Here is a 26,519-nt window from a genome sequence, read left to right as displayed (position 1 = left end):
ATTTACATGGTGGTCTTGACCTTCAATGTTTCTGGCGTTTGTAATATGGTCACATGTGGCATCACTTAGTACCACCAGGATGAGTAATGATTTTTGTAGCTCTTCACTGAGTTCTTCGGGATTGTCCCTAGCTCTCCCCGGACAAGATTTCTAATGTAAAAGTGTCCTTTAAATTGCTGAGCTGTACAGTTGAATAAGAATTTCTTCACCTTAGGTATCGTAGATCTTTGGCTGTCGTCGGCCACTCTATTCTCTGTCCCTGCATCAGGTCTTGGCTACGCGGTTGCAATTGTCCATCGTTTTTTCTCTCCGAAAATCTAAACAACTTTTCTCTATCGTCGCTCGACCACAAGTGTACGAGGGATGTCCACAACTCTCGGGGCTTTTTGTCTGGCGGAATCGCTGCTTGCGGTGCCGTAACAGTGACACATGGATTTGAAACTGTGAAGACGAGGTTAGTTCTCTTCCGCCTCCTATGACAAAACTGTTACTGATACAAAATGTGTAGGCTGCAATTGCAGGGAGAGCTCTCGGCGAAATCACAGACAAAAAGGGTTTATACTGGTGTTTTCCAAGGAGTTGCTGTTATTTTGCGAAATGAGGGTATTAGGGGTTTAATGGCTGGCTTGGGCGCTGCTGTATGATTTCCTCTACCCCACCCCATTCCCGATACCGTCCCAAAAGCATTTGGGCAATCGCAACCAAGTTCTGAATAAGCTACTATTAGCTAAAGCCTTATAATCATAATACATAAGAGAAGGCATTAATGGTGTTATCCAGTACTGCTACCAAACTATGCTGAACGGCTGTCGCCTGGGATTCTACGAACCAATCCGTACAACCCTCACATCCCTTGTGTACGATGATGCCGCAAAGCAATCCTTCGGCATCAATGTCTTCAGCGGAGCCTCCTCCGGAATCCTCGGCGCCGCCATCGGTTCTCCCTTCTTCCTTGTCAAGACCCGCTTGCAATCACACTCGCCATTCCTCCCAGTAGGCACTCAACATGAATATAAAGGCGCAATTGATGGATTCCGCCAAATCCATGCAGCAGAGGGAATAAAAGGTCTTTACCGCGGCGTAGGAGCTGCGATGGTACGTACTGGATTCGGAAGCAGTGTGCAGTTGCCCACATACTTCTTCGCGAAGCGAAGAATTGAGCAGTGGACGGGCGTTAAGGATGGCGTGGGACTACACCTGGCGAGTAGTGCCGTGAGTGGGTTCGTGGTCTGCTGTGTTATGCACCCACCGGGTATGTTACCCTCCATGAAAGTTTAGTGGGACACGGGTGGTTTCTAACATTCTTTTTGACAGACACGGTCATGTCTCGCATGTATAACCAAACTGGGAATCTCTACTCCGGAATCTGGGATTGTGTAAAGAAAACCATTAAGACGGAGGGGGTGCTGGCGATTTATAAGGGATATTTTGCACACCTCGCAAGAATATTGCCGCACACCATCCTGACACTTACTCTTGCGGAGCAAACAAATAAATGGATGAGGAGCATCGAGAATAGATGGTTCTTAGATAATGTGGTTGTTGACTAAAGCAAAAGTCCTATAATCAAGGTTGGCCATTATTTTGGGTACTACTCACACATTAATTAACTCCTGAGAATTCTTGGTAGCAACGACCTCACAAAATTTCTCAGGGCTTAATTAATGCGCGAGTAGATAGTTGGAGAATAGAAATGGGGTAGGAGTTTTGAGGGAAAGGAAAAGAAAAAAAAGGAGTTGCATTATTTTTCTTTTCAAATACGTCTTTTGGGTAGATGGATATGGGTGGGAATATATACAGGTTGGGGGTCAAATATCTTGGTTGGGGATCTTTGGTATGTTTCTTACTGTAGCTAAAGATTTTAGATTTGTATCTACACGTACTTAGGTATTTAGATGAATAGAGGGTATTATATCATGAAAACCTTTGTAGTGTCAATAGTATTGAAAATGTTACTACATAATATGGGCATGTACTTACAAGCCGGTTCCGGCCTTTGGCCGGTGAGGATAATGAAATAAAGAATAATAACGAGTGTCACTAGAGCTGTACTATAATAGGGGTGTATTGTCACTAGAGGGGTGTACTGCCGCTGCACTGCCCTGCTAAAGACCTTTTAAATCCACATTGCATACTCGATATATCGATATACTTATTATAGATATACATACAAGGGTTTTTCAGATCATGGTCTAAGTGGAGAGTGATGTGGCTAGAACGGCTGGCCATGGGCATATGTGACTTTACCAACTCAAAGACAACAGTAAACCTGAAAATACCTTATGTATGTACCTATCTTCCATGGCATTATTGTTCGACTGACTCAAACTAATGCTTGATGAAGAACTTTCTAGGAAGAGAAGGAAGGATTTCTCAAACTTGGTCAATCATAAGCTTTAAGAGACACATTGAATACTTCTATGCTGTGTCTGTTTACATATTTACTTATCAAGGGTTCAATGCGTACGTGTAACGTGCATTGATACCGTGTTTATGATGGGAATTCAATATAAACGCACGAACGTGAAGATACGGAATGTGTAGAGGTTCCCGCAAAATTCTTAGGTTTCGGGATTATAGTTTCAATACATACATGTAGATCTATGCAGACGCCGTACCAAAAGTGTGATAGGTCCAATAGCTTATCATTCAGAATGCCGCGAGATTGCTCTATTGAAACGCTATAATAGTTAGAATTCCAATTCAATTCGGGAATTTTGCACAATTCCGTATTGCTATAACACCTGTTACATCTCCCTTTTTGGTACTGTACATATAAGATGTATATATACTTGTAGGTAGGTGTCCATCGGTCATTATTTCCACCCATAGGTAGCCTTTAACCTTCCCCGCAAATGATCATCTGCCGTCAATGTCTTTTCTATATCATTCGCCCCCCTGTCCCCTCTTCCCTTTACAACCTCACTTGGTATCGGAGTTAATAACGTGCTGTTTTCCGGATGACAGAAATACACAATGCTATATCTATCATTTGGGGCCACTCCCGGGGTTTTAGGAAATGTGACTCTATGAATTGTGGATCGTAGTAATCCCGCTGTCCAATACGATAGTAAATCACCGATATTCACCAATATAGCATCTTTTAATACGGGTACGGGACTCCAGGTTTTGGTGACAGGATGGTGGATTTCAAGTCCAGGTTCACCAGCACGCTGGAATAATAGTGTGACAGAGCCATAGTCGCTGTGTGCACCTGCACGAATATCGAGTGTGGGAGAGTAGTCGGAATCAGCAGGGAGGGAAGGGTAATGTAGGAGACGAAGAATGGAGCCAGATGGACCGTTGTCCGAGTGACGGGATGTGAACCAGTCCTCTCCCCCTTCTGAATGATCGATCTGTGAGCGTTAGTAATGACTGAATTGAGTGTATACATGCACTTGTCTATTCGGATGCTGTTGCAGCAGATCCCTGCAACCACCCCCGAGAACTAACGAACGTGCAGTATATAAGGGATAATATACCTTTAGAGCAATAGCAAAGAGGCGGAGAAGCTTTAAACAAAGGCTATGGCATAGGTCTGCGAATTCGCTGAGTTCGGCTTCGTGCTCACTTAGAGCCACGGGCATAGGTTGCTGAGCTTTGCCGTCCTTAAACTCGCCAAAGTTGAATGCTCTAGACCAGTGTAAGCGTTCTGCCGAACTCTAGAGAGAAATATATTTACTCTTTAAAATCCCCTCTTCGTTGATTCTGAGGATCAAGAGTCTCCGAGTGCATCGAGGACCATCCCTTGTTATCTGCTGATATTCGACACTTCTCTTTCTCTTCTCTAGGAGACGAAAAGAATTTCTTGGACTACAGCTCACTTGAAGCGAATCACAACGAGAAGATTAGCTGTGAACCAGGCAAGAACATCTATCGACATGACATCGTTGGAGGGTAAGCGCACCAACTGGAACATGCGATCTATCTTTTCTGTTGAGATATTACTACCCTCGGAAGTGATGTAGACGAAACCTAATGTCCGGGCAGCTTCTAGGAGATTTGAAGCACATTCTGAGCTGTCTTGTAGAGAGATAAGAGATACTATTGGCATTGACATCATGAACAAGCCTAGGTAGAATATGAGTTGCTCGGGGGATGAGGTTGAAATAAGCAATAGCTTGATGCTTGTGTTGATCATGCCACAATTGAATCGCTTGGCATCATTCCATTCTAGCTTTACGAAATACGGTACCGGTTACAAGCGTACATATAAGCATTGTAATTACAGGCATAACCATAATAAAATTCCACGATATTTATTATTATATGTATCAAGCACTGGTACGGCTGTTGGCTAGAAGTTTTCTGTAAAGGCACACCTTCCTGGGTCAGGTATGTAGGTACGCTTAGCGTATTGTACCGACATGTACCGGGTGTTGAGGGTAAGTGATCAGAATCTGATAAGTGAATGTTACGGTGAATAGGTGTATTTGTCTTATCAGATTCTGATCACTTTGCGCTACACCCTAGTACATTAGGGCCCCGTGACAAACCCAGAGCTGGAGTTATAAACTGCGTCATAAACTCGGACACCCAAATTACCCTAACCCACCCTAAATACCTAAAATTACCCTAGCCCACTCCCAAAATGGCTGTTGAGTTTATGACCATGACACCCAGGTTTTCGACAGCCAGTTTTTAACCAGTTTAAAACTGTCTGTCATACATTCAGTTTAAAACTCCCGAGTTTCTCACGGGGCTCTAATGTACATGTTGCTGCCGACCTCTCGTTTGTTTACTGCCCCGCGAAAAGCCAAGAGCATGCTACAAGGATCACGTCCACTGTCTTGGCCCTCGTGCGTGTGCAACAAACACGAATACAGCAGTCATCTACCATTCCGAAGCCAATTGTTCCCCCATCACTCACAGTCTAGAATAATCCGTTTGTGACATTCCTTTCTCTTCTTACTCTCCTTATATCTTATTCCCTGCAGCCCTCATTTATCCCATCCCCATCATCCTTTGCTCCAAATCTCCACTAGTCGAATCGCAGCTGCATATCCCACAGCCCGAGATTAATTTCAGAAATGCCCGGTACGCAGACAATGAACCCCCCATTAATCACATAATCCAGTTACTGACACAGGTAAATCTCAGTCAAAAGCTTCGATGCCTGGATAGTTACTCAGAGTAAATCCGAGACACTTCCCCTCTCAGCATTGAAGGATTCTGTTCTCGGTATCGAGGCCGATCATTATCTCCAAAAGCTTCTCACCACCACACCCTCAAAAGAACCGTTGGTTGTAGCTCTAGGAGGTTTTCCGTTTAATCTGAGAAACACCGTCGAGGCCGACATTGATGACTTGCGCAAGGCAGGCGTCAAGCCTATTTTCGTTTTCAAAGGATTCAAGACTGTACCTATCGAGGCGCCGTTCAGTGTGAACGATGAGGGCCCAGCACAAAGGTCTCGAGCATGGGAGCTTTATGACAGGGGGTTGGCAAATGAAGCCGTGGAAGCATTCGGCATAGCAGGTTAATCCGCGCCGAACCTGGTGGTAAAATGGTTGTTGGATCTGAAGCTAATCTATACCATATTCACAGGCACCCTAGAACCATGGGAAATATATCGCTATTTCCAACGAATTTTGTTGGAAAACGACGTTGATTTCCAGGTCGCGCCTTATGCTGCCTGGCCTCAGGTATGAAACATAATGCGTGAGCTCAGTTGCTAGTCCAGCTCTAAAATCTATCACAGATGCAATATCTCCAAAAACAAGGATTCGTCGACGCTATTTGGGGAAACTCCGAGCTATTTATGTTCGAAGTTGAAAAAGTCATCACCCACATTAATATCACTCCCGGGAGTACATTTACTTGGATCAATAGGCCGAGACTCCTTCAAGATATGTCACTCATGAACGATATGTTTGTAGACGCTTGTTTGCTATCTGGCTCAGACCTATGTCGCCCGTTTCCGGGGGTTGAAGGCCAGGCTGTGGCCGCAGCGCATGCATTTTTGACCTCGATTGACTTAATAAAGAGGTATCGCAATATATCAACCGTATTGAACACCAACGCAGGTGCAGGGACAACGGGTTATATCGACAAGTACAGAAAAGCACGAGCTTCCGTAAGACATCACGTAATATTCACTGAGGACGGAGTTGCCGAGCCTCTTCGTTCAAAAGAAGCTCCGGGCGATGTTCACGAGTTTATTGGACAACGCTTACCAGAAGAGCTATACTTTTATCTTTCTCGTGGCGTTATAGGACCCCAAGTTGTAGATATGTTGGCTACCGGGGAACTCGTAATAGTTGCGCCATTTGATAATGGTGATGCAGAGGAGTATAGGAAGTTTTTGGACGCTCTCGACCCGTTGCGGTTGCAAACATTGAGTTTGCTTGCCCAGCCACTGCACAGATGGTGGACTAGTAGTGCTGTCTCTGTATACTACTGGTTTGATAAGAAAGCAACGAAGAAATTGGTTCCTAAAGATGTTGTTGCCACACCTTACCTTGCAACCAAGAGTTGGAATGTTAAAGAGAGTTTTTTGAGACCAGAGCTGGAAAGGGCCCATGTAAGTTGTTTCGTTGCCTTGTGGGTTCCTGTCTATTTTATCAAGATCACATGACTAATCTAAATAGAAATCTGTTGGCCTTTCGTTCGCTCTTACTTCTCTTACTGACCCTATATTTGCTGCTAAAACCATTACCAAAAACGTGAAGAAGGATGATGGGAAAAAGAACGACACCAAAAAGGAAGATGTAAGGAGAGATGATATCAAGGTAATGCACAAATGCTCTTTGAGATATTCAAATTTCTAATTATCCTATAGTTCCTGAAAACTCAGGATGAAATCAAGCTGAATACTCTCTGGAGCATGCTTCAGTTGCGAGACTTTATCGATGGCGAAGAGCACAAACTAACCCCCTGGGGCCGTGGTCTCCAGGCCGCCATGGCTGAACTTGATACTCCTGAATTGGACGAATCAATCTATATTGGGATGGAATTACTCCGTTTCAAGGTTCTCAAAGAGGTCAACTTCGCACCTACCTTGTCCGGAGCGCCGTCTAGAGGTACAGGTAAATTTTTGTTTCCCCCCGATTATTATTACAGCCACCTACCCACCTCCTATACCTAGGGCCCGGTACTAACTTTGGAAAGACGAGGACAAAACACACACGACTCTTATATCACGAGTGGCAAGTATCGTGCCCATCAATCACAAGTCGATTGGTTATACCGGTCCGCTAAGCAGAAACCTCTTGGGCTTCAATTCATTCATCAGGACACTTACAAGGAACCTGAGAAATATGGTCGAAATGGTTTTGGTCAGCCTCTTAATGAATGGTGACGCAGAAAGAGATAGGGGAGATTTGACGGAGCTGGGACTTAGACTTCCATTCATTGATGAAGTGAGCGCGGGATTGGGTATCGCAGTCAAGACCTATTTAGACGAGCTTTCAAACGAGCCCGAACCTACTACAGAAGAAGCGAAGCAGAGACAAAAGGAAAAGCTTCCAAAGATGTTTGCACAGGCTGTAGATATTGTTGCGGATGTTGCGTTGGCCTTCAAAGTTTGGGATGCGGTAAGAAGCCCCTCGACAAAACATTTTAAATGTGGCTGATCAATTTTGGTGCTAGATGGTCGTTGGGGTTAAGGTCCTTCAAAAGGAAGGCGTTCTTGGAGAGGAGGCGAATGCATTTTTGGCAGCTGACAAGTGGTTATCTGGAAGAAGGTAAGGTAGGGGCATGTGAAGATAATGAGTACATATGGGTGTAGATTTGGGCTTATGGCCTGGAACCATATGAAGCTGCCCGGCATCTCGATATTCGAAAGGAATAAATCACAGTTAGGATTAGGCGCTGTAACACCGAAGGCTTACGTTTAATTTACTTAAAGGACTTCAAGAAAAGAGTTCAGGTACATACATGTACATGTATTTGTATTTATCGTTTAGGTATTCCTTACCGAGTGAGAAGTTGTGAGTGAGAAGCTTGCCTATGAATAGGTGTTGCAAAACAAACCAAATTATCAGAGCAGAGTGTATCGAGTCAAGGTTTTATCATATTTAATACGTGTATGTTTGTCTCACGAGCCTTCAAGACAAGGACAAGCTATACGTGGCTAGAAGAGCTTGACTGAGGCCACAAGCTACCTTGGCAATGGCCGAGTGACTGTGCCACACATGACGCCCCTCACCAACCCCACTAGCCACGCCACAAACCATCTGGCTTCTTCACACATCACCCTTTCAGGTAATCAATCGTAGTGGAACCCTACAAGTGTCCTCTGAAGTTGTTGGTATCATCATTGTAACCCCACCTCACGATACTCCTACCTTTCCCTTCATATTTTACCTACCCCGCGCTCCATTTCAATTATTTGTCTCTGCGTGTGCGGGTCAAATCAATCGAGTAGATATGGCATCACCTCCCCCGAACCAAGGTCCCGGTGGCCCTTACTACGGAGACCCAAATCAACAATACCAATCTCAACAACCACCACCTCCTCAACAATACGGCCAGACGCCTGACCCATATGCGCAGCAGCAACAGCAATACGGACAACCCCAGGGATACCAACTCCCCCCAACTGGAGTTCCCACCCCGCCCCAGGGAGGTTCTATTCCCCCACCACCCTCTGGTACAACAAGTGGCCATGGTGGCCGTGGTAGGAGGCGTGGTTATGCCGAAGAACAATACGAGTTTGGCGCAGGAGCAAATTCTGCAGGCACTCCCAGCTCACAGGGCGGAGTCATGGGAGCTGGAGCTGGGATGGGGGGGTATCCAGCGCATGATCAAACGCCTCAGTTGTTTTCCCCAATGGGAGGTCCCGCGCCTTCTATGGGAGCACAGCCAAGTTACGGTATGCCTCAAGGTAATTCTGGGGTTGGCGCAGGAAATATTGCTGCTGGTGGGTATGAGCCACCTGGGGGAGCTCCGGGAATGGGAGGAGTAACACAGCAATTTGGACAGATGGGATTAGGACAACAAGGTGGTATTCAAAAGCCTGCGGCGCTCAACTATCTTTACACGGTTGATTTGATGCAACAGCCATTTAATGTCGCTGAATTGGAGTTTCCACCTCCGGAGATCGTTCTACCTCCTAATGTATGGAATAGTTCTTTATTCATACTTCCCCCCCCAGCTAATCATAAAATCTAGGCATCGTTGACACCTTCGCCCCATGCCAATTGTCCTCCGCAATATATGCGCTCTACCTTAAACGCCGTCCCCACCACACACGGCTTGCTCAAAAAATCGAAACTCCCATTTGCACTGATTATCCAGCCCTATACTTCTCTCCACGATGCCGAGGATCCGATCCCGCTGGTGTCTGATACTGTCATTTCTCGTTGTCGTCGCTGCAGATCTTACATCAACCCATATGCAACTTTCTTGGACCATGGGCACCGTTGGCGATGCAATATGTGCAATCTCACCAACGATGTCCCTCAAGCTTTTGATTGGGACCAGGCTGCACAAAAAAATCTGGATCGGTGGCAGCGGCCGGAGCTTAACTACAGTGTTGTAGAATTTATTGCCCCCCAGGAATACATGGTTCGACCACCGCAGCCCTTAGTCTATCTTTTCCTCCTCGATGTTGGCTACGGTGCAGTGCAATGTGGTCTTTTGGCAACGGCTGCCAGAACTATTCTCGAGAGTCTTGATAGGATTCCGAATGCAGATAAACGAACACGCCTTGGTTTCATTGCCGTGGATAGCTCATTGCATTACTTTTCAGTTCCTAGAGACAGCTCGGATCCCAGCATGCTAGTTGTATCTGATTTGGAAGAACCGTTTTTGCCAATTCCTGGGGATCTGCTTGTGCCCTTGGCGGATTGTAGGGAGGGTATCGAAAGCTTGTTGAGCAAGCTGCAAGATATGTTTGTGAATACCCAGAATGGGTCAAGCGCAATGGGAAGCGCATTACAAGCCGGCCACAAGTTGATTTCAGCCATTGGCGGTAAAATCGTTGTCTTGACAGCATCTCTGCCAAATTTGGGAGCCGGAAAACTTGAGAGCAGAGAGGACAAGAAGCTTCTTGGAACAAGCAAAGAGAGTCAATTACTGCAAACTGGCAACAGCTTCTATAAATCATTTGCCGTGGAATGCTCGAAGAACCAGGTTTCCGTCGATATGTTCCTCTTTTCAAACAGCTATCAGGATGTTGCTTCCTTGAGCAATCTGCCAAGATACACCGGTGGACAAACCTGGTTCTACCCAGGATGGAATGCTTCTAGAAGCGAGGATGCCATCAAGTTTGCGAGAGAATTTTCAGATCATTTGTCTGCGGAGATTGCTCTCGAGGCTGTCATGAGAGTCCGGGCGACCACTGGTCTGCGAATGCAGACATTTTATGGAAACTTTTTCAACCGCTCCTCGGATCTTTGTGCATTTCCCGCTTTCCCCCGTGATCAAGGGTATGTAGTTGAGGTTGCTATTGACGAAACTCTTGGAAAGCAGTTTGTCTGCATGCAGACAGCCGTGCTTCATACTACCTGCAACGGGGAGCGAAGGATCCGGGTCATGACCTTAGCTCTGCCTACTACGCAGAACCTGGCAGATGTCTACGCCTCGGCAGACCAAGTAGCTATAACCACTTATTTCAGCCACAAAGCAGTAGAGAAGGCATTAAGCGGTGGATTGGAGCAAGCGAGAGATGCCCTTCAGGCAAAGTTGACAGAGCTCTTGATCACTTTCAAGAAGGAACTCACTTCTAGCCACGTTGGGGCCGCAACACCTTTGTCGTTTCCTGCCAATTTGAGGGGACTCGTAGTCTTATTTCTAGGGTTGATGAAACATGTAGGCCTTTTGTTGTATATGGCTCCTTTGAAGTTGGTTATTAATTTTTGATTAGGTCGGGCTTCGAAAATCTGCTCAAATCCCCTCAGACCTCCGTTCAGCCGCTCTTTGTCTCCTTTCAACGTTACCCGCTCCCCTTTTGATGCAGTACATTCACCCCAAATTTTACTCCCTTCATGACATGCCGGATAATTGTGGTCTCCCAGACTCAACAACTGGTGAAATCGTCCTTCCACCAGGGATGAATCTCTCCTCAGAACGCCTGGCTCCGTATGGCTGTTATTTAATTGATGACTCTCAGGTTCAATTCTTGTGGATCGGCCCTCAAGCCGTTCCCCAGCTGATTCAGGACGTGTTTGGCCTCCCCTCTGTCGAACATGTCAAGGTTGGCAAGACCTCTCTTCCCATATTAGAGGGACCTGGGTCCGAATTCAACGAGCGTGTTAGAAATGTTATTGCAAAGAGCAGGGACCATAGCAAATCGAAACATGTTGGGTCAATCACAGTTCCACATCTTTACGTCGTTCGTGGAGACGGAGAACCTGCCCTTAGATTGTGGGCCCAGACAATGTTGATTGAGGATAGAGCAGATCAAAGTGTTGGGTTAGGGCAATTCTTGTCACAAATGAGAGAAAAGGTATGGAATCCACCCATCCGACTTAGTCTTTGATCTTCCTATGTTAATTTCTGCTGCTGATGCAATGAGACAGGTCAATAATACGTAGGAATGAGTTGGATAAGTAATCTCTTAGGCAGACGACATGAATGTAAAGTATTCTATGACTTGAGTTCGTATCTTATTGCCGAGTTTTTTACTGGGGAGTTGAGGCACACAAACAAAATTGGAGGAGGTATTTGTTTTGGGAGGGGGGGGAGTGGAAACGTTTTCGTGATTTGTGATGCTTTGGGGTGGTGGTCATGATCGTTATTCTGTTTGTTTTGTGTTTTATTTGCTTGGCGAGTATAATATTTGGAATAAAAGCCTATCAATGAAATGATGTATCTACATTGTACCGTTCCAACTTCCTGTTCAATGGAGATTGTTTAGTCATGCACCGCCACAGCCCCGCTAAAGCCACACAGCCTGCAGGACCACACCCCACCTCGATATTTTTTTGGGTGTCGTTAGTAAGGTAAATGCCAGCCAGCACCAGGAAGCATCAAGTCTCTTCGAGCCGCATCCCTCCCCTCCCATTATCTCCCCGCTCTGAATAAAATCCGACATCTCATTGAATCTCGTGTATCGGTAAATTACCAGGGACCGATTATTTTGCCAACCTAGCTGCCCCTCACCTTGACATCCGCTCCTTAACATGGCTGGGCAGATGCAACTCGACATGAGCAATGCTCAAATGGTACGGGACGAGAATGGACGACCGTTCATCATTGTTCGAGAGTGAGTGTTGGATAGCTTTCCATGGGAAAAGAAATGTGTGAGAACTGGGGATTTGGGATTAATAAATCTTATTTGTGATAGCCAGGGGAAGAAGAAACGACAACACGGAACGGAAGCTGTCAAGTCTCATATCTTGGCCGCAAAAACCGTAGCAAACATTGTCAAGTCTTCTTTGGTGCGTTTAGATGAGATTGAGTTAGGGAAGAGTGATGGCTGATATAGGATACCTGGATTTAGGGACCAAGAGGGCTCGACAAGATTTTAATATCCCCCGATGGCGACATTACTGTTACGAACGACGGTGCGACGATCTTGGGACAGGTATCTATTCCCCTAACATTGTGACTATCTTACACGCGTACTGATACGGAATTGTGTTTATAGATGGAAATTGAAAACCACGTAGCCAAGCTTCTTGTTGAGCTGTCAAAATCTCAAGACGACGAGATAGGAGATGGTACAACTGGTGTCGTTGTTCTTGCCGGAGCTCTCTTAGAGGCCGCGAGTGATTTGATCGATAAGGGCATCCATCCCATAAGGATCGCAGACGGTTTTGACCAGGCTTGTGACGTTGCCGTGGCTCACCTTGATAAAATTTCGGACGTGGTAGAGTTCTCAAAGGACAATATGGACAATCTGTTGAGAGCTGCAAAGACATCTCTTGGATCCAAGATCGTTTCTAAGGCCCATGACCAATTCACTAAGATTGCCGTTGACGCGGTTCTTTCTGTTGCAGACTTGGACCGTAAGGATGTTGATTTTGAGCTGATCAAAGTTGATGGTAAAGTTGGTGGCTCTCTTGAAGACTCGATGCTGGTAAAGGGCGTTATTATCGATAAGGACATGTCACATCCTCAGATGCCTAGGGTCATTCATGACGCGAAACTTGCTATCCTGACTTGCGCGTTTGAGCCCCCAAAGCCTAAGACCAAGCATAAGCTCGATATCACCTCCGTCGATGAGTTTAAGCGTCTTCAGGCCTATGAGAAGAGCAAGTTTGAGGAAATGATAAAGCAGATTAAGGATACCGGCGCAAACCTGGTTATATGTCAGTGGGGATTTGATGATGAAGCCAACCATTTGTTGCTTCAGAATAAGTTGCCCGCTGTTCGATGGGTCGGTGGACCCGAGATTGAGTTGATCGCCATTGCAACAAACGCTCGGATTGTTCCACGATTCGAAGATCTGACAGCGGAGAAGCTTGGAAAAGCTGGGTTGGTTAGGGAGTTGTCATTTGGAACTACTAGGGATCGGATGTTGGTCATTGAGGACTGTGCTAATACACGGGCTGTTACCGTCTTTGTTCGAGGAAGTAACAAAATGGTGAGCACAAAAATAAGTTGGTTAATCGTTAAGTGTGGCACTGATGTATTATCCCCAGATCATCGATGAGGCCAAGCGTGCTCTACACGATGCTCTTTGTGTCGTCCGGAACTTGGTTCGTGATAACCGTGTCGTTTATGGTGGAGGTGCTGCCGAAATCTCTTGTTCGCTGGCAGTCGCTGAAGAGGCCGATAAGGTATACAGGTTTCCTTCTCATTCATATAAATAAAGTGCTAAAATCAACGGTTTTAGACTCCCGGACTGGAACAATATGCTATCCGCGCTTTTGCTCAAGCCCTTGATGCCATTCCTATGGCACTCGCCGAGAACTCTGGTTTGTCTCCCATTGAAACTTTGGCATACGTCAAGTCTCGCCAGGCTCGCGAGAACAACTCAAAGTTGGGAGTGGATTGCATGCAGAGTGGAAGCAACGACATGAAGGAACACTTTGTCATCGATCCCTTGATTGGAAAGCGTCAACAGCTTTTGTTAGCCACTCAACTTTGCAGAATGGTCCTGAAGGTGAACAATGTTATCATCTCAGGCAGCGGTGAGGATGAGTTTTAAAGCGGTTTCATATGGATTCGGAAAATAACCGCCCATGAAGCAAATTTGTGGGACCAAATATATTTTCATGAGGATAGCTAGATAAAAATGGCGAAAATGAATATATTATAGATGGATCCCCAAAACAATTTAATTCTCAATACCCCTCATATTAAATTTAGCTACGGTGTATCAGCGCCTTTGCGTCGAATTCTCTGGATAATAAAGTGACATGCATATGTACATATTTGGTTTAATTTTGGAACTAGCACCTGTATGTACCCAGGGTGTCGGAAAATGATGCACATTGGGTGATATCACAACCATGAGAGAATTAATCTGTACACAAGTCTATCTTGAGGTTAATTTAAGTGTGTAGATTCCTTTCATAAGAAAAAATAAATAAAAAGGTCTGTCATCGATACTTTTTGGTTTTTTTTTACTAGTAACACTGATTTTCGCTACTGGATAGTGACTTCTTGCTTGAAGAATGGCTATTTTATATTCGGTTAGCACCAGATGAATTCTTAGCCATTGTAGAGACGCCCTACACTCGAAATTTGAATTTAGGGAGCGTGTTGCGTTGTGCCAAAATATAGGTATTTGGGGTAATTGGCCTTTGTCAAACCAAAATGTGCATCACTTTCCAACACCCTGGGTACTTCTGCAGCACCCGAAGATCATGATATTCAGCCCAATCTTATAATATTGAGGAAAAAATATATAATATTACTTATAGTGGTAACGCTCTAGCTACCATGGGATGCAATATTTTCCAACCTGTTGCTGTATGCCTAATGTTGACATAAAAGAATATTCGGCTCCAACCTGAAATTTTGGACTGAAAATTTTATATATACAGCACTAGAAGTAGCTCAATCTACCACATCCACATCCACATCCACAAATATAAGATATCGCAAATTCACATACTTCAAGTTGGTTTTTATATCTCGTTTTTGCAGAGCGGAGCTTAAGTTGTTTTGGAAAGTACGTATTGTCAGTGACATAGAATCCGTGATAAAACGTTTTAATCTCATATTACTTAAGTACATGTATGTGCATGTGTATAATATTTAGTGACTACTCGCAGCAATAATTCTAGGGTGCGTAGTCTCGTTCCAAGACAATTGCAAATTCTGTATTCTTTTTTGGCGGCGGTGCCGGTTGAATATATATTACTTTAATATGTACTAGCATGGGCCACAAATAATCGATCATATACTACATGTAAGCCACACTTCGAAAAATCATATTGCAGGGTGACAAAAATAACTACGCACCCAAATTTGTATGGTAAAATGACGTTTTTTGGACCTAGCTACTTCAAACATACCGCCACAAATTTCATATCAGAAAGACCAAATCTCCCAAGCTCTCTCTCTGATATCTTGTATACTCATGGAGTTACAAAGAGTTGAAGTTGTCAATTTTTGTATGGTTGCCATGTGGATTACTAACAAAAAGGCCGAACTTTGAAGTATAGCTATTGCATAACTATATAGGCTGTGAGAGACATAAGTGTATATGGGAGTTTCTAGAGCTCCAAAGATCTTTCCTGTAGGTTATCAAGTTAGTGGTCGCATTTTCGGAGTGGTAGGTCTAGAAAATACTCTTTTCCAATACAAACTTTGGTGCGTAGTTATTTTTGTCACCCTGCAATACCAAAGTGGTGGATGGGCACGAGACTACATGCAGTGTGCGGGGGGTAATCTCGTACCCAGCCCGTTACTTGCAGCAAGCTGCTCACAGTACGAGTAGACGGGTTGAGGACGAGCCTATGCGGGGGGATGATTTAAATTGTAACGTATACTCCGTTAAAGCTAGTACGGAGACAAAGCGGCGCGGTGCATTCTCGAGATCTCGTAATCTATACTGATGCGGTATTAATTCTAGATCTACCCCGGCCCCCATTAATTCTGGTACTGTATACATGTACATATAGCTCCAGAAACCGTGGTCTTCCAGTGGAACGTTGGAAACGTTGAGAACAAACACGCTCGATCTTAGCACCAGTCTTTGTAGTTAAATTTAAAGGCTTAAAAATATACCTCCCCTATCCCTACCAGAAGGGCGGCCCGTCACTGTATGTACCCTACATCTACCGAAGGGATAGGTTTTAAGGCTTACAGGGCTATATACTCACGACTAGAATGAGATCAACTTGGTTGTAGGGTAATTACCAGTACGTGGACACTGTACAGCTAAAGCTTGCTATAACGGTACGCTCGGGACCGGAATTTGGTACCGTTATAGCAAGCTTTAGCTGTACCTACATGTGGATATAGACCCTCTGGTTCATGAGACCTCACTCGGCCTAGATCATGTATAAGCTGTTACTAGTAGAATGTTTAGCTAGGAATTTTGGTCCCGCATATCACATACGATGCAGCTTCGGGACATGCATACGTGGGAAACTAGAATGTCAAATATTGATAATGGTCCGCGAAGAATGTTTAAGTCTAGGTCCCCCCGCGTGTCTGGTGTTTTTGAACCAATATCGAGTGAGCGGCTGTGCGCCAAGGTAGATACGCTCCTCGATAGATTATTTCCTAAACAAGAACTGGATACCAGCTGCGAACTTCTCTATGTAAACGAGCCCTTATGCCCTATATACGCTATTAGATCATCAGCAAGAGATATGAATTCACCCTTTACATATAACCCTAACCCCCTAGCGTGACATCCACATGCGCCATGGGATGTGATGCAACCGTCAACGCGAAACCCATCCATCGTTATCTTTATTCTCAACTCACTTAAATTCACATACGCGTCCCGCCACTCAAAATGGCAGACCAGGCAGAGATAACACGCCATTCTCACCCGCTTAGTAGAATTGTTATATGTTGCACATCGGTTCCTCCGGATGCTCGTGTTAGTACCAATTTCATATTCGAACTCCTGTTTCTTACCCCCGGGGCCAAAACTGATAGCATGTGTCTATAGCAAATACTAGCCAAGAAAGCGCAGGATATGGGAGCGCGACATGTCCTTGATCTTACTTCGGATGTAACTCATTTGGTGTGCGAGGACATCACCACGCCGAAATACAGATATGTTGCGAGGATGCGGACAGATGTGAAGGTAATGATGGTGGGATGGGTGGACTCCATGTACGATGTTTGGATCGATGGTGAAGACATAAACCCCCGCGATTTTGAGGAAAAATTCCAGCTTCCTATTCTTTATAAATTATCGATATCTGTCACAGGCATTTTGGATTGTGAGTAATGGACCGCTGGGGACGATGCACCTGGAGCAGATGCTGATAATTACTCTAGTGGCCGATCGGAAGAAAATTGAAGATCTGGTCAGCGGCCATGGAGCTTCCTACCACCCCGATCTAACGAGACATGTGACCCACCTCATCGCTGCAGCTCCTACGGGGAAGAAATACGAATTCGCCATGAATAATGATATTAGCGTTGTAACAGTGGAATGGCTTCATGAGAGTTTGGAGAGAGGCATGGCTCTGGAGGAATCATGCTATGATCCACGTTTGCCCAAAGAGAAATTGGGTGCAGGGGCTAAACCAGCACCCCGGACCACTGCAACTGCAGAGTCACTTCCTGAAGCCAGTAGCAAGCGGAAGATCCGGAAAAGAGCTGGTGACCTGCTAGGGAGTCAGAGTCAGGGAATTTGGGGAGATATCTTGGGACAGGCATCTAATCCGAAGCCAAAAAAAAGAGACGAGTGGGAGGAAAATTCGCATGCAGATAGTGCAAGGAAATCGCTCAAAGACATGCCAGAAAGAGTTAAAGGCTCCGAAAAACTACCTACTCGTGTGTCCGCTAACGCAGGGCTCATGGCGCAATGTAGTTTCTACATTTATGGGTTTAATAAAAAACGGGTTTGTTGAATTCTACATCCAAGTCCTCCACATTAAAGCTCCCGTACTTATGTTTTACAGGCTGGGATTGTGCATAGTATTTTGCTCTCCTACGATGCGAATATAGTTTCTTCAACTCAAGCACTCAACTGTTTACAGGGTACATCTCGATTGTTTGTCGTGGTTCCGGCTACCATGCGTAAACGTGACTGTCCTGATTTCTCTAGCATTGAAGATGTTTTGATTGTCACGGATTGGTGGCTTGAGGCTTGTATGCACAAATCAATACTCCTTGAGCCGTCCGACGGCTTTACATATTCACCATTTGAAGAATTTCCTTTAGAAGGTATACCCGATTAATGGTATTTATAGATGTAGTCTAACATTGGTAATAGGATTTAAAGGAATGCAAATCTGCTTGACACAATTTACAGGAGTCGAGCTACTACATATGAGAAACCTGATAACTCTACTAGGTTAGCTCAAATCCTAAATGCGGTGCCCCCAGGCTACTCGCTGACTTGGAAAAACTTCACAGGGGCTTCTTTTCATGATATTCTAACAAAGAAAAGAAACCTACTCGTCACAAGTTTACCGGCTAGAGGGGATAAGTTTGACTTCGCAATTCAAAATGATATACCTGTAGTGACGACTGAGTGGCTTCGGCAATGTCTAAAAGAGTGCAGAGCAGTACCATTCACAGATTTTCTCATTTTGGGAAAGAAACGAAAATCAAGAGAACCAGAGGATATAGAAGGCAAAGAAGGGCCAGTGGTGGATGGTCAATTTTCGGGAAATAACAAGAGACCGCGGTTTTTGGGAAAGGATTTTCGGGATGAGGGGAAGCTTCTGGGTGAGAACTTGCAGTCTTTCGGAGACAGGCTAAGGGGGAAGAAGCCAGTCGAAACGAATGCAGCTGATTTGGGGGGAAAGACTTCGGACCCATTACCCGGCGATAGTGGTACCATCTACACAGAGAACCAACAAATCCCATGCGAAGACAACGGTGTTTTGGACAAATGCTTTATTTATATAAGTAAAAATTTGAAGGTAATCCTCTTCCCTACAAACCATTTCAAGAATAATCGGCTTAAAAATAAAAAAACTATAGACTCGTAGTGCCGAATTGACTTCAGTTGCGAGATCTCTTGGTGCCGCTATCGTAGATTCCATTCACCCAGATACCTCCATTACACACATGATACATTCGTCGAAGACACCTCGGGATACAACCAAAGACTTTAAAGTGGCAAACGCAACTCCTGGTTGCCACATTGTCTCACCAGACTGGCTGTATAAATGCCAAGAGTCTGGAAAGAGGGTTGATGAAAAAGCTTATCCTCCCATCATCGCACCGAGTAAAGGTTTGGAAATGGGCTTTTCAAAAGGAAGTTCGAGCAGTTTATCACCAGTACCCTCGGCAGAAATACATTCACCAATAAAACCAGCCTTCGAGGTAAAACAAGATGAGCTTGTTGTAGATGATACCGAAGATGGACAAGGTTTTCAAGATGACTTCGAAAATCTTAACGAAATTAACCACAACATAGCTAAAGATCCAACGCCACCAACGCAACTGTCGACATCCTTCCCAGTGCCACAAATCAGTGCGTTAAACATAGTAACAAAGCCTTCATCGAGTGACAATCAAGACACACCCGACCCCGCCAGTGGAAAATCCAGCGGCGGTATCAGTGACATCCTAGGGAAACTCGGCAAAGGCGAAATTACAAACGCAATTGAACGCAAACGACCACGTGGAAAACTCCAGGGAAGAGCCACCTCAAACCTATCATTCTATAATAATCCTTCCCGAGCATCTTCAGTCGAAAGTCACGCTGAACCGGTAGTGTCTGAAGATAAAAATACTCTAGTCAACAACCTGCACGATCTAAGCAGCACCAGACGCTCCACAGACCAGATGATCCCGGCGCCGAGTCAGGCTATCAGATATGAAGATCTGGAAGCTGAGAAGGAAAGAAAAAATGTGCGGGCAAAGCTCAGTGGCGATGCGGTTGGACCAGACACGCCAAAGAACCAGAGATCGGTAATGAAGAGAGTTAAGACAGCGGTAGATGTAGAGGGTAGTGTACGGAGAGGGAGGAGGGTTAGGTGATTATGGCTACGGTATGACATGTATAAAGGCTTTTTTCTCTTTTTTCTCTTCTTCTTTTCTTTTTTTGGCGTTGGTGTGTTTTCTCTCTCGTATGGAGAGTAGGTTCGTTCCTTTGCCGGACTATTTATGAGTAAATAATATTATTGATTAGTTTGGTGCATTTATTGCTATGTACCTTATTGAAGCACAGTATATGCACTGTGTAGCATTAATTGTACGGTGGTATATGATCTGCCCGATACGCGGATTTTTCCAGTTCACGAACTGGGCGCCCAGTTCAGTGAGTTTTCCCAACCGGTTGTTCTGCTCAGAAGTACCATACAAAATTTGAACGGGTTAACCTGTTCAGCAAATTCATAGGATTTTGCCCCATTCAGAAAGAAATGCACACAAGAAACATACCTCCCAATAGAATTAATTTCCAAAATATTCCTCCTGCAGCCTGGCCGATTGCAGTACTCAATTGGATTGATATTATGTTAATCCAATTGAGAACCATATTCAATATTCTAGAATAAAACCATGAATTCGTTACTAACAAGAATTTTCATGACTTAATGAATGAGCTGCATGAATGAGTATATATAGGTAATTTAGTCGTTATTTCCCTTATAATTATCGATCAAAATTCATACTTTCCAAATCGTGCCCCGTTCAGTAAAGGTATCCAGTTCACGAACTGGTCATCCCATCGGGGAAATCAACTCAACCGAGCGCCCAGTTTGTGAACTGGAACATTTCGCCTATCGGGCAGAACATATACATGTACACAGTTACATATATTTGTTCTACAAACTGCAATAGTCTCATTTTCAACATTAACCACACATGTGTGGAGAGTAGTAAGGAGCTAATTAAGTCAGTAGAGTGATGCCATTAAGGAAAATGTCACCAGTCCCTTTTTTATTTCTTCCGTCGCCTTCCCGGCCCTCGGTTTCGGATATCTCTGTCGATATGAACGAGTGCCTACATATAGATGCGTGATTTTATTCTCCGGAGTTGACATCCCCGGAGCCTCCGGCGCAAATCTAACATCGTATTTAATAAGCCGAGGCAAGTGGTACAGTAATCAAGATGACGAGTGATGACTTGTGAGTAAGGCTTTGCCGATTTCCGTTTTAACCGTTCCCATGATTGAGGTTAACTTGAAAAGGTATATCGATATTTCATGTAATGTGGGGTGATCATGTAATGTGTGGGGTATCAACCTCGGCTTTAAAGCTGAGATGCATGGTCTCGCAAAGATTTGTTGCAAGAGATCAGTATGTTATATAGCACTAATACATAGGCGGATTAGAATTATAGAAAATTACAGCAACGTGGGGTGTTTTTATCATCTAAAAAATACTTATATGCAATTAATGAATTAAACAAACAAACAAAAAAAATACTTATTTACGTTCATAAGTTATCACTCGCTCTGAGCGTTACCAAAACAAGGGTTTTGGAGGTTGGTTGGGTTTCCTGATCGTGAAGTCTCAAGAACTTATGACAAATGATGTCCCGGCCCATTTAGGGGGTTAGCCTAGTTGCGGGGTGTAGTTAATGGCAAATTACAGTATGATTATAGAAATCCTGCAGCTCCCATCCACCCCCACGCAACCTCTCATCGTGTCATGCAATAGGTATTAATACGGGTGGAAGATATTCTAGTCACTTAACGATGAACTAAGAAGGTGGCGTCTATACGGGTTGCATTCACGGTCCATTTTCATATTAAAGCTTTCTGATCGGATGAATTAACTAGGCAAAAAAAGCACCAATCATTCAAGTTCTGTATGGTTTGCTCCATCATTAGATTCTCTTTCGAGTAGCTTTGTGAGCTGTACTGTATATATATTTATGAGTCCCTTGGCCAATTTTCCACTTTTTTTGTAAGTGTTGACTTAAGGATTCTGGGTAGATTATATAACACCTCAGTATCTCTCCCCTAAGATTATTGCCTTTCTTTCTTCTCCATACCAATCGTTAGCTTCAGAAGTGAACACCACTATATATAGGAACTTTAAGCACTAGCGCTCTTTGATATCTGTATCGCCTAAGCACCTACAGTACATTAGCCCCTACTATCTACTTTAAGCTTTTTTTTTCTCGACTTTTTCGTTTAGATTCACCTTTTGTAGGGGCCTTTCCCTTTACCTCCTCATCTTTTGTATTTCCCCATTTGGTCTCGCAGCCGGTAATGTGATGTGATGGAATCGATTGATTTTCTTTCTTGGTTCCCCTCATTGGGCCCTGCTCCCTTGAATTCTGCTCTTGTCGCCATTTCGTCTACTGTCGCACATTGGTTTTGGCCCTTTGGGCCTTTGCTCTAGGATTGAATCAATCCCCTCGTGTTGGCATTTAGGTGTTCTTCACTAGTAGTAGCGTGGATTTGACTTCGTTTACTATGTAGTGTTAAATCTGAACCAGATCGCCGTAGTGATTTATGTTCGCCAGTGGAGTGTGCTTGAGTAAACTTCACCTTCACAACCAAGGGTTTTCATGTCCTAAACGACTATGTATACCTATTGGCGATTAACTTAACCAACCGATCCGCAGAATGGGGAATGGTTTGACTGATTTTACATGCCATACCCTTGGTTTCTGGCGTGAAGAGATCGACTTAGGTTAGATCTTCGGTATTATGCAGCCCAAGATACCCCTTGAGGTTCAATGCGGGAATCCTTGTGATGTAGAAGGGTTCTAGGGGCTGTTCATAACTTCGAGGAGGGTTGATGGGGCGCTTTTGGTTTGGGATTACTGCACCCAAGCGAGGGTTAGCCATGGTTAAGCTTATGGCAGGGAACTCCTGGATAGTTAGCTCTGGATCTGCGTGCTTAGTCGAGGAGGCCTAGACTGGTTATACTGCGGGAGATGCGCCGAATAACATCTGGTATTGGCTTTTGAAAGCTCACTGATTTGCAAGGTCTGCAACGAGAACACTCGAGATGAAAGTGGCAGATTGAGTATTATACGTATATGGTAATTTCTTCTTGTTTTCTCCTGTATCGCAAGGGTATTTCAAGTGTTAGATGAGTGGGGCCAATATCATAGGAGGAGGCTCACAGTTCCTGGTCTCCATGTCAGATGATAGTGGTACCGATGGAGACATTGAGGACTGCTAAGATTCATACGGCTTCCTGAGCTTCAAATCCGCCCCAGATGAACCAAAGATTATACTCTAGGCTTATTATCCCAAGAATTATATATCCGCCCACGGTCACTCCTACAGTACGTACGGGGCCTTGAAACACCATCCACCGCGGTGAAAGTTTCACCACAAAAACCAGACTACTTTCCGAGTGACGAAACATGACCCAACTGCCCCCCACAAAGATTTTCAAACTCCGTCAATCTCCCTCCCAAGCCTGCTATCTCCCCGGCCATCCTAGGTAGGTAAAAGTACATGTGTTTAGGGCACAAGCTGCCCAGGATAGCCTGACAAACTGCACGCGGGCCTTTCCTGATCCGCATTCCATCTCAGGGTTTGTGTTTTTGTACGCGCGGAATAAAAGCCTAGACCACAAGACGGACCAAGCTTTCTATATCCTGGCAGCCCTGAGGGATGATGTCAAGACTGCTCTAAATGAACAGGTTATGCCCTCAATTCGGCTATGATGCGCTATTCTATTTCCGACGTCTTGCGCTTTGTGGACGTAGGTGCGAAAAGTGGAAGATCTTGGGCCCTGGCGTCTTGGTGTACTGCCGAGATACTTTACCAATGGATACTCACGATCGCCGTAGCCAAAGATTCAGTGTGAGGATCCGAACGACACCGTTATCTTTGGTTTTAGTTAATCCTCTATTTGCTGTTCTGCTCCTTCCACACGGGTGCCATTGGTAGCTCTTTTTTGAGGTGATGTAAGGGACTATTTTGCATGTCTTATGCCGTGCAATAAATTCATTCGACGACAATAAACACAACGCGCGTTGCGGTCTTGGGATTTGATTCCTATCTCGTATTTTGAAAGGGCTGTGTAGTGTAGTGAATAATACCTACCTCTATACCCTCACGCTAGGTATTATTATCATTATCATCATTGTTCGTATTTGATATCACCTAACCCCCTTCCTTTGAATTACATAGCATGCCACAGGCGCTACATCCCATTACGAGTCAGGCTTTGAGAAGTTTTCATCGTAGAAACATCACCTAAACCACCAGGTTCTTTTCGTGGTAAACGAGTACAACCCACATTTCCCAATGCAAGACTCGCAACCGAGGCTGCCCCCACCACCGCGCCCCAATCGATTGACCTACCAGAACACTAACCTCCCACAAACTCGGCTTCGGATACCCTGGCGGATGCCATGATCGGGGTCGGGGTACGTCCGCGAGCACGGGGGGAAATCCGTAAGCTTTTGTGTCAGCGAAGATGAGTGCATATATTAAAATATAGTTGTACACAGCATGTCTACTTACATGTATGTAAGCTGGTAGAGTGATCATACTCTTACAGATATAAAGTACCTACATGTATATGTAGAGAGTATATGCTGTGCGCCTTGTAGAGTAAGTGGAAAAGGAAACTGGCTTGGGTTACGCGTTTATTGTTTCTTGGGTCAACTGGATAAAGTTACCACCACTGCCACATTTTTCCACGACTTGCATAAAGGGTAGGTAGATAAATTGATTGTCCCAAGCGCTGGTGGAATGTTTATCCTAGAGTACAGACTTTAGGGCAAGCACAAAGATATGAAACTTTAGCGAGTGATCTTTTAGGCTTTGGGGGGGGGCACTGGATACCTAAAAAAAGAAGCAACCGAGTGCTAGCAGTTAAGCCACACGGGTGTGCGGTAGACTGTACAGCGAGAGGTAGAAACAGGGGTCTAAAAACAGGGTTTCTGTGGCTGGGCAAGCCAATAGGACTCCTCCCATATTTCTACAATAATTTTACCGCAAGCTGTAATGATGGTGTGTGGGGCGTCGTCGGTAAGGGCGAGGGAAGGGAAAGGCTTTCACTTGGCAGGGTTATCCTTAACCAATACGGAATGGGGCGTAGGTGGAACCAGAGATCCACAAAGATTTGTGGGTTTGACAAGCCCAGGGGTACCGGGGTCCATTCACAGGTCTGTCTTGTCTGTAGTTCTGTAACTACTCTATGTGCAGCAGAAGAAACATAGGACGGTGTATTTAACTGTATATTCACGTTGTGCCTTTTTTTCTCGCGAAGAGAGAGTTTTCTGGAAGTAAATCGCGTCATGAAGCGAAGGCGAAACCTTAACTACCGATAGGGTAGCGAAAAATTTGTCAACGGTCTTGTGGGGTTTCTTGGCAAAACCTGACTCTGCACAACGCACGTTGTGTCGCCGTTGTCTTGTCATTTCGGTGATGATTTCCTTGTTTACTGAAGTTGTTAACCTCCGGACCAGTTGACTCGGTGTCTCTGTCCCGATTAAAGCCCGCCCTACCGATGTTGTGTTGCAGGCAAAGGGCAGCAAATGAAAAAAATTCAAGGAACCGCTTGCTCAACGACAAATGAAAGGAACGACCAGCGCATCTTGACGGGGAAATGTCATATCTTGCAGAATGGATCGAATCGCTTCCTGGCTGGGAATAAAAAAGTGTGCTAGGAGCATCATAATAGGGCACATGAGGATTCGAACCCCAGATGTGGCAGCGTTGAATGTGGCTACGGGTGGTGTAGAACACAAATTCATGCAGCACAAGAACAGATGTTATGGAACGGACTTCCTTATGTTTTTTTCTGATGTCATGCGCGCACACGGGGATGCATCCGGGAACCAGGGACAATCGTGCTCTACTGCTGGAAGGGCCTCCGCCGACCGAAGAGGGTATGTAGGAAGGTAGGATTCCAAATCTGCTGGCGGGTTAATAATGTTTTTTGTCATCTGGATGAGATGATCATAAAAGCGCTCGGCGCGTGGAGTGAGATAAGAAGGCAGTAAGGTTTGAAATGGCACCCGCCCAGCGCCTCCAAATGGAAAAGGAAAGGCATTATGTTTTTAAACCTTTTCTTCCTGTTCGTTTGTGGGGGGAGAAAGAAAAAAAAAAAGATGTGGTGCGGTGGTGGCCGTTGAGTTGAACGTGAAAGTGGGCAGGCCAGAGTATTATTCGAAAGGTTTATGTGCCCAATCCAGCTCTGGTGGTTAACGTAACTGCCATGTTCCAATAACATTGCAATGCGCCTCTTCGTCATGGCCTTGCTGTAGTTATGGTAATAATACCGGCTTGATGAATCAACAGTTTGCCGGCATCAAGCCTGATCCCTCATCGCAGGTGTCTAAATAATAATAAAAACCGCAGGCCTATGACAGTCCGGGTTGTGGAGCATAAATACTCTAGATGATGGGTTTCGGAGAGGTTAATGGCTACATGTAGTATGAAGGGACGAGCGAGAAAGACATTCCCGGCCGCCTTGCCTTACCAACAACCATCTAACCCTGTAGGATAGGGCCTGTCAGGGCTCATCATGGCTGGCACACAGGGAATCCTGATTTTTGGCTACTAGTAGGAAAATAAAGACATGGATAAGTAACAAAAATACGTTGTCTTGCCTCTCATCCCCAGTACTCGGACTGTTTACTTCCACATAGTTCACGATACGCTC

At 44.8% G+C, this 26,519-nt stretch overlaps 6 protein-coding genes across 6 annotated transcripts; 5 read left to right on the top strand and 1 right to left on the bottom strand.

Moving 5' to 3' along the window:
* Positions 1-79: 79 nt before the first annotated feature.
* LAJ45_11061 (uncharacterized protein) lies at positions 80-1,550 on the top strand (the record flags this gene model as incomplete). The annotated part of the gene is made up of 5 exons (XM_046120573.1): positions 80-95; positions 424-454; positions 509-638; positions 781-1,252; positions 1,315-1,550. 5 exons carry the CDS (start codon positions 80-82, stop codon positions 1,548-1,550), a joined length of 885 nt encoding a protein of 294 aa, XP_045966244.1.
* A 1,266-nt stretch (positions 1,551-2,816) lies between these two features.
* On the bottom strand, positions 2,817-4,060 carry LAJ45_11060 (uncharacterized protein; the record flags this gene model as incomplete). Its single annotated transcript, XM_046120572.1, has 4 exons — positions 2,817-3,356; positions 3,483-3,633; positions 3,683-3,813; positions 3,908-4,060. The coding sequence occupies 4 exons, from the start codon at positions 4,058-4,060 to the stop codon at positions 2,817-2,819; spliced, it is 975 nt and encodes a 324-aa protein (XP_045966243.1).
* A 970-nt stretch (positions 4,061-5,030) lies between these two features.
* Positions 5,031-7,686, top strand: LAJ45_11059 (uncharacterized protein; the record flags this gene model as incomplete). The annotated part of the gene is made up of 8 exons (XM_046120571.1): positions 5,031-5,037; positions 5,101-5,475; positions 5,545-5,642; positions 5,699-6,520; positions 6,588-6,728; positions 6,779-7,019; positions 7,108-7,532; positions 7,588-7,686. The coding sequence occupies 8 exons, from the start codon at positions 5,031-5,033 to the stop codon at positions 7,684-7,686; spliced, it is 2,208 nt and encodes a 735-aa protein (XP_045966242.1).
* A 681-nt stretch (positions 7,687-8,367) lies between these two features.
* LAJ45_11058 (uncharacterized protein) lies at positions 8,368-11,477 on the top strand (the record flags this gene model as incomplete). The annotated part of the gene is made up of 4 exons (XM_046120570.1): positions 8,368-9,057; positions 9,112-10,752; positions 10,808-11,389; positions 11,463-11,477. The coding sequence occupies 4 exons, from the start codon at positions 8,368-8,370 to the stop codon at positions 11,475-11,477; spliced, it is 2,928 nt and encodes a 975-aa protein (XP_045966241.1).
* A 588-nt stretch (positions 11,478-12,065) lies between these two features.
* LAJ45_11057 (uncharacterized protein) lies at positions 12,066-14,038 on the top strand (the record flags this gene model as incomplete). The annotated part of the gene is made up of 6 exons (XM_046120569.1): positions 12,066-12,148; positions 12,230-12,323; positions 12,386-12,469; positions 12,533-13,471; positions 13,530-13,667; positions 13,724-14,038. 6 exons carry the CDS (start codon positions 12,066-12,068, stop codon positions 14,036-14,038), a joined length of 1,653 nt encoding a protein of 550 aa, XP_045966240.1.
* Positions 14,039-16,807: 2,769 nt separating this feature from the next.
* On the top strand, positions 16,808-19,965 carry LAJ45_11056 (uncharacterized protein; the record flags this gene model as incomplete). The annotated part of the gene is made up of 11 exons (XM_046120568.1): positions 16,808-16,894; positions 16,967-17,243; positions 17,302-17,649; positions 17,840-17,870; positions 17,931-17,946; positions 18,009-18,195; positions 18,245-18,325; positions 18,388-18,539; positions 18,604-18,702; positions 18,783-18,899; positions 18,961-19,965. 11 exons carry the CDS (start codon positions 16,808-16,810, stop codon positions 19,963-19,965), a joined length of 2,400 nt encoding a protein of 799 aa, XP_045966239.1.
* Positions 19,966-26,519: the final 6,554 nt, after the last annotated feature.

This window comes from Morchella importuna (genome assembly GCF_003444635.1).
Source record: "Morchella importuna strain M04M26 chromosome Unknown Morimp01GS055, whole genome shotgun sequence".
Taxonomy (NCBI): Eukaryota; Fungi; Ascomycota; class Pezizomycetes; order Pezizales; family Morchellaceae; genus Morchella; species Morchella importuna.
Note: the sequence above shows the minus strand (reverse complement) of the source record. Positions and strands in the feature narration are given on the sequence as shown.